The following is an 8,236-nucleotide window of genomic DNA, read 5'->3' on the forward strand; positions in this document are numbered from 1 at the left end:
TCCTGCGGTCGTAAAGCGGCTCGTCTCCGTTCGGGAAGCGTGCGTCCTGCGTTCGTGCCACAAAAAGTGGATACTTGGGCGTAATTCTAACTGTAACATGTATGAACAGTACAATAAGCAAATATACATTTCGTTGTTGCCTTTGTAGTTTGATAGGTGTAATATCTGCATTTATTAATATCCATTTTGAGAAACTTGATCTTCGTTGATAATGATAAAAATTATCCCTCATCCAAATACAATAGACATCTGGAATTCTACGATTAATATATACGTACCTGTGAAATTATAACAGAAAACACTAGCGGGAAAACTATAGCAAACACCAATTTGATCCCATCCGTCAAATAAACAATCATCTAGACTGTCCTCCGTACCCTTACAGTCTACACCTGTCATCCAGACAGGGTCTGTAAGACTGCCATGACGGACGGTGCGATATATTTGATGACCATCGCTGAAAGATATATATAGAAAATCAGATTTTGAGATGCGAATAGCGAATAACTTAACGGTTGAGAGATAAATGGTATATTTATCCATGAAACTTGGAAGAAATTCATAAGAAAATTTGAAACAATACAGACAAATGATAAGTAATTAGATATTTTGGAGATTCAACAGAAAGCCTTATACAAGATATAATAATCTGAACACTAGTCAGGTTTCCGGAAGAAACGTTTTGCAGTTGGTATATTTTCTTTACTACTTAAAAGTAAACGTGGAACGTAGTTTTTACTTTTATCACATTGCAATATTTACTGTACATGTTTAATACTACACAGGGTGGCCACACTAGCATGAATGTCGGTACATTACCTGTATCCTAACATCCTGCACGTTACATTAGCGTCTCTGTCGTCCCAGTGGTATAGGCCACAAACACTTCCCCAGTAACCACTGTAGTACACTTCTACACGGCCCACATTGGGATCCGGACCTCCACTCAGGCGGATGTCAAAGTCTGTTTCTGTTCGAAGTTATGCTTACATTAAACAACAATCACATATCTGTTATGTGATCAGAGTCAAGTTCTCCCACTACTTACTTATATTAAAGTGTCTTCAAGAGTTATCGTTCCTGTCACTGTTTACATGTAGCTCTTTCAAACGGAAAATACGCAAAGAATTGATAAACACATGTAAAGATAATGTATAATAAAATGATTAAAAGGTATCTATGTAAGTTGTCATTAATGTCATATGTTGCAAGTTATTTGCATTCAGGTTTTAAATTGTGATGCCTTTTGTAGAAAGCATGTTCTGATATCTCGTCTATTTTGGATTTGGAGCTTATTACTTGGTCAAATTGTTTACGTTTTGATACAGAGTAAGGCAAATGGTCATTTTTACATATCTACTGCTATTCATTGAAGCGGTTGACACACTATGCCAAAAGGCTAGTCATTCCCATATTTCTAGTCACATATTGGTAATTTGGCTGGTCTTGTTGTGAGATAATAAATCCGTGATCAAAACACTGTCAAGCCTGCGCTAGCGATCACCATTATTGTGTAAGACATGCATATTATCGGTTTGTTTATGTGATCCTTTGCTCGGTCCCTCATGGTGTTGATGTATTTCAGACAAATTTATGTATGGATTGCATTATAATTGCAACTATTAAGAGCTAATTGCTATTGATCTATAATGCCAAGGGAACTTACTCTTTGTTGACTTGGGTGTTTAGGAATGCATGTACTGTTACTACAATAATTGTGTGCAAGATGGGTTTGACTTGTGTTGATATCATCATTTTATTTTGTAATTTTATTATTACCCATCGGTATGCATAATACAACTTATAATGAGCAGAATAAAATGTTTTTGTACATTTGTAGCAATAGCATTTCAATTTCTGTAATTTCGGTCTTCACTGACGGACTGATTGGCTGTACTGTATTGAATACAGTCCTACTGTTAACGAGACATCATGTCTTCTCTCGTCTTGTGATGACAGTAATATAACAATTCAGCTCGATAAAAATGTGAATTCAACGCTTACCATTATCCCTATAAATAAATTATTTGCAATGTCAAGATATTACATTTTAATAACAGCAATCCTTTTAAGGAGTTATAAAGTAGCTACATCTTATCATGTACATGATTTCAGATCAAACGTTTTACTAAAGAAATAGTGTTTCAGATATGCAAGACAATAACGTTTTATATTTTGTCCTCACTCAGATTTAAATTTAAATGTCGTCCTCATAAACACTTCTCTTTGAACAATACTAGCAAACAATCATACAATTCTATGTTGTTTTGCTGTTGTTGGTGGGTTGTTTTTGTTTAGGAGGGGGGGGGGGTTAGTTTTAATAGCCCTCATATCATCGTTTATTATGATTCATTTTAACAATTTTTGAGTTACCTTGAGGATACTGAACAACCATCCCTCAGTGGTGACAAAGGGGAAGCAATAACTTAAGTAACCTGCATTAACATTTAACACCATCTGAACTTTTATTATTGATACATACCTGTGACGTCATAACAGAACACACAAGCGGGATAGGTATTGCAAGAACCAACTTGACCCCATCCGTCAAAGGAACAATCAGCGAGACTGTCCTCCGTACCGTTACAGTCTACACCTGCCATCCATACAGGGTCTGTAAGACGGCCATAACGTAAGGAACGATATACGTGTTGGCCAGCACTGCAAGAAGACAAAGCGTTAAATAGATTTGTAAGAATATCTGTAAGTCATGAGTTTATTATGAACATTATTCCGCACAGATACCGAATGGTAACCGCGCAGTTTTGTATCCCTTGGTTTAGGACATATAATGTTAAAGAATGAAATGATATTGTTTTGCTAGGACTTCATCTTATTGTGTTTCGCCACGTTTTCTCACCCCTGCACGATTACTCGCCGTAATCGTGTTAGGAGTATACAAACACTGATTTTCGTTTTTGGTGATTGAGACATAGTTAGGCTTATTTATACATCTACCGCATGGTTAGTGTTAACGCAGCAATCTTAGCACGATTTGTTCACCAGGTGAGAAATCGTGTCGGACCGAGAAAGCGTAGTGGAACCAACATTCTGTGCATAGCTATAACAAACAAATATACTTACATGTTTCAGCGTACCATTACATTTTCATGTGCAATTTGGCCATAAGCAATGTCATTGAAGTTATATTAGTCAATTGATAAATATCAAACAGAGAAAATAAGATGAAGGATAGCCAGCATAGGCCTTAATACCTGAACAAGTTACTATAAATGACCAAATATTAATGCTCTCTCTCTCTCTCTCTCTCTCTCTCTTTCTCTCTCTCTCTCTCTCTCTGCTGTTGTTTTGATTAATAAGTTATACAGACATTTTTATGTGACATAGGGCATTTAAACAATATTTTGTATTTTACCACGGAACAGTGATATGAATACATGTATGCCTACTCCACATAAAACTCAACGCAAATATATAATTGAACTAGGCCATAATAAGATGACAATTTATTATAATGACATCATGACACAAACTATGAAAATGATGTTGACTGTCAATTTACATCCTAAGGTGGGGATTCGACAGAATTACGCTACATCAATACATATATAGATCACAAAACAAACAATACTAAAAGGGTGGCATGTTAGGGTGGGTTTTTCATAAGGCAAATTTGGTATTATTTCTAAAAAGATGCTGCCACCAAATGGCGCCATTGACAATTTTCTTAAAAATGAATAAAGAGGCCCACAGCCAATCAAATTGTAGCGTGGGATGTTAGCCAATCAAAATCCTCAAAACAACAGAGGCACCAAGAAGGTGGGAGAGGCACCCTAAGAGAGCTATGTTCGTAGCAGCCTTTTACCAATACCTGTCAAACAGTCTAATGGAGGGTTTATGTGTCGCGACATAAAATCAGCTATGTATATAACATCATTCTTTGTATTATATATTGTATATATCTATTCATCTTTTATAAATGTAAAGATGTATTGAATGTGTGCTTTAAAGACATCATTTGTTTTCATGGTAAATATCATCCATATCTGTTTAGGTCGCATTTTGAGGGTCATTTTGTGAAGACCATTTCCTTTTTTATTACATTTTTTTTTTATTGTGGAATTAAAATGTACAGTCCTGAAGTGTTAATTGCCCATCATACAACGCACAAACGCGAACTTTTGATAATTTGGGGACTTGGCCCGGATGGTAACCAAGCAAACATGTGTGTGACAAGGCAACATGACGGATTATAGGAGTTTATGGCATTGGAAGCGAAGAACCGTAAAGGCGGTAGACTGACAGAGGTGCGAGGAGAAAACTACGAATGGAAACAAATCTCGCCGCAGTATCAAAGGGATATCAGGGGAGAATCATAACTAAGTATGGAGGTGAGTCTACAACAATCTTAAATAATCCTAGCTTACGATCCAAATATTTTCCTTATCCGTATATTATCCGAAGGGTAATTATTTTACCTCTAATTCACTGTCTAAATTTAAAATTCCTACTCAACATCAACTGAGATTTACTCAAGTTAACCTTAAAACCGTCCAACTGCACACTTGCAGAAAGAAACCTTTATAACTCCAAGGTTTATTTGTTATTCACCACACTACATTTTTCACGTGGCTTTTCGATTGAAAACCTTATGTAATCTTATCGTACAGACAAATGTACGTCCTTGTTCCTTGTACAATGTACACGTTGTGTTATCCCATACCCGATAACAGTAGCAAGCATGGTTAACTTATGCACACAATTATTTGTAGGTAAAGAGGATATAAGACCAATCACCATTACGATTCTTATTTCCCCTCCACATAATCAATATAAAGATACGACATAATTCTAATTTTCGTGATAATCGTCATGATGCTTTTTCCCTGTTTAGCGTATTGTGTATCTTGGTCGAAAATTGTTGGCAAGTTTCCAAGATTTGACTGTGACACATTTGTACAAAACCGGTTAGTCATCTGCTTGTTGTCTACTGTATCATCATTGAGTTCGGGTTTTTCCTTTGCGTATCGATGCGTTAGTATATTTACGTTCTCCTCCGCTAGTGATAACACATTTTTCTGTAAGAAAGTAATACAGTCTCGTTTTTTTTTATTTATGATATCATATACATGTACATCGTAATGTATATCACTATTGTTAAGGTAGGTTTTCTGTATAAGTTAACCTTTTTCGTTTTCATTCAAATGGCAAGCGTTGGGCATTTTATGCACCCTGGAAAAAGGCAAATTCAGTGAAGTGCGCTTTACGCTGAACTTGCCTTTGTCCAGTTCGGCATTCATATTGAAAGCAGTTTAATACTTATTTTTATCACTTTTGATATATGTTTATCTCATCCATAGACATTTGAACTTCAATTATTATGATTCGGCAATCTGTTATGGGAGGGTCTGTGGTTTCCAACGTTACAAATATGACCTCATAATGCTGTTGTAATTGCAGATCCCCTCGGTTAGGCTAAAATTACTATAATTAGCATTCGGTTACAAGCTAACGAGGGGATATGCAATTACAACAGCATGTTTTATATAAGAAACTTCTGTTTTTTTATGTATTTTTATTGTATTATTGTTTCAAGGTGACCGTTTTTTCTCTGTTTTATGTTGTGATATTGTCATGTTCCTGTCTTGATAAAGAGGCATATCGCATAAACATTTGACAAATGTCTTTGTCTGCACTGTCGTTATTACTTCTTTGTTGTCATATATATATATATAAAGGTCTCATAAGTTATAACGACAATATACGTATGATCCAATATTGGCACTGAACCCAAACAAACAAACTGTAGAGTTACATCAGTGGAACTGTTTATTCATGTTGACAGGACATCAACACAACTCAGAAAGTGATAACGTCATGATACATTATGACGTCACAATACAACCTACCAAAATTGACGCCAACATTAGCAATGCACTTTAACATCAACATTTGAGGAACAACAACAATAGTGTTAAATACATAGATACATGTACATATACTAACAGACATGAGTATAGCAACAGCCTTTTCACATACATTTTATGTATATATTCATGCAACGATCTGTGCTGTGTGAACAGTTAAAACTTGTGTATATATTGATATCTTTGAATCAACAAGTATCAACGACGTATATCTACATCAGAAATCAATCGGTATCAGTTACTCAGTATGGGTATTCACCGTTAACATAGCCTTTCGTTTATAGAAAACTCGTTTAACTTTTAAAAGCTACTCACTGTTGGAAAATAATATAAAATTTACCTGTATCAGCATATCGCACGTGTCGGTATTACAACTGTATCAGTACCGTATCTGCATTAGTAACACATATATATTATCTCCTTTCCATATATAAACCCGGACGAAACCGGCACTCACCTGTATCCGATCATTCTGCACAGAACTAGAGCATCATTTTGTCCCCAGCCATCACCACACACAGAACCCCACTCTCCCGCATGGAAGACCTCCACTCGACCAGAATTTTTTATATCACCGTTTACCAAGCGGACATCAAAGGGCAAAGTGGTTGTCAGACCTGTTCAATAAAATACAATGTCATTTGATACTTATTTAATTCAACTGTAAAATAAATTATACATGTGTGTTTCAATTTCAAATTATTTAGATCTTTAATTAGTATTTGTTTATGATCGCGTTCAGATCCTGCATATTCCATTTTCTTTATTAATAGCTTATTTTCTAATATTCTAGATTGATAAAATTCAAGAAAACCATCCATTTTAACTTTTTAAATCTGATGTAAGAATGCATAATAACACACACTATGCAAATTAAGGTATACATTTATAAAACCAGTTAAAAGTGCACAGTCAACTGGGAGTGATAATCAACCAGCTGTATTAGCCACCCTGTTACGTATTTTTTTTTACTAGCAATATAGATTAAGAGAAACCTATCTCTGTTCGATGACGATCGTCAAACAAAGGAAAGATGTCTACATGTTTCAAAACACTTTAACGTTATCAACTTTTCATTATCAAGAAGAAAAAAACCGCATACACGATAAAAGAAAAGCATTTAAAAATGAGACTTGTGTCTCATGGTGTATGAGAAGGCATAACAGATTCGAGAGACAAAACAGTTATTATAATTCGATATGTATGATAAATCCAGATCTCAACAACTATAAGATATGTAAAGGAGGCACGGTAGGCTCGTGGTAGGAAGCCGGGCTCGTGACCGAAGGGTTGCGGGTTCGAGTAACGACACGGCACTGTGTTGTATCTTTGAGCAAGATACTTTACTCAGCTTGTTCCTTCTACTCAGATGTAAATGAGTACGTGGTTGGGCAGCGCTAGAATGGTTGAATGTAAGCTGTTAGCGCCGAAATGACAGCTCCGGCTGTATGCTCCCCACCCAGGGAGTTGAGAAAGATATTGGCTGGTTGCAAAAGCCCTATAACCATGGATGATGATTTTTGAACCGCTTTGAGACGACCTACGAACTAGTTTGTGATAAAGCGGTATATTAGAATCTCGAGTTATTATTATTATTATTAAAATCAGACGAACAAATGATAATCACTAGACCTACGATTATCAATAAAAAATACTATATGCATAAGCAAACAACACTGAGATGACAACTATAACTTTAACTGAATGTAAATTAATGATAATAAAGTCACACCAATGCATTGGAGTACTTACCGAGAGTGTGAGTATAAAGGCCGGCAAGTATTACCAGTAGTAAGCAGGGGGTCGGAGCCATAATTCACAGCCCACCGCTACCTCTGAATAAACCAGACTAACACCAGGTGTAGGCACGGAAGCTTCATGCAAATGAGCACACTATATGTACCACGCATCAGTAGGGGAACTACCTGCCAAAGCGCCCACAGTCAACATCACACGTACGTAGGGAGGCTACTTATACGTTAACATAGTACAAACACAGCATGTGAAGCGTATACAAAAGAAAACGCCATGCCAGTGTGGGTATGCTTCCTAATTCAATAGCATATGCTTAAGTGCCAACACAAGGTTAAAATATACTACAGCGTCAATACACATCAACAAAGTGTACTACAGCGTCTACACACAAGGGCAGTATACAGTCAACACACGGACAAACAATATCGCATGGTCAACGCACAATGACAAACAATTACACGCATACCATATCAACACAATAGGACAAAATAAACCGCAGCATCAGCACAAATTGACCATCTTACTATACATTTGTTGTTTCCGTTTAGGGAGAAACTCTTGATGGATCTTGTCATTAATGAACTGCGTAAACT

At 36.2% G+C, this 8,236-nt stretch overlaps 1 protein-coding gene across 1 annotated transcript in view; it reads right to left on the reverse strand.

Moving 5' to 3' along the window:
• Positions 1-7,946, reverse strand: part of LOC110460407 (deleted in malignant brain tumors 1 protein-like) — a 33,827-nt gene extending 25,881 nt beyond the window's left edge. The window contains exons 1-5 of the mRNA XM_021513282.1: positions 7,641-7,946; positions 6,346-6,505; positions 2,483-2,661; positions 820-970; positions 279-457 (exon numbers count right to left, since the gene is read on the reverse strand). Coding sequence (XP_021368957.1) covers positions 279-457; positions 820-970; positions 2,483-2,661; positions 6,346-6,505; positions 7,641-7,701 — 730 coding nt within the window. The 5' untranslated portion in view covers positions 7,702-7,946. The remainder of the gene's footprint in view (positions 1-278; positions 458-819; positions 971-2,482; positions 2,662-6,345; positions 6,506-7,640) is intronic.
• Between the last annotated feature and the right edge of the window lie 290 nt (positions 7,947-8,236).

This window comes from Mizuhopecten yessoensis, unplaced genomic scaffold (genome assembly GCF_002113885.1).
Source record: "Mizuhopecten yessoensis strain PY_sf001 unplaced genomic scaffold, ASM211388v2 scaffold10387, whole genome shotgun sequence".
Classification (NCBI taxonomy): Eukaryota; Metazoa; Mollusca; class Bivalvia; order Pectinida; family Pectinidae; genus Mizuhopecten; species Mizuhopecten yessoensis.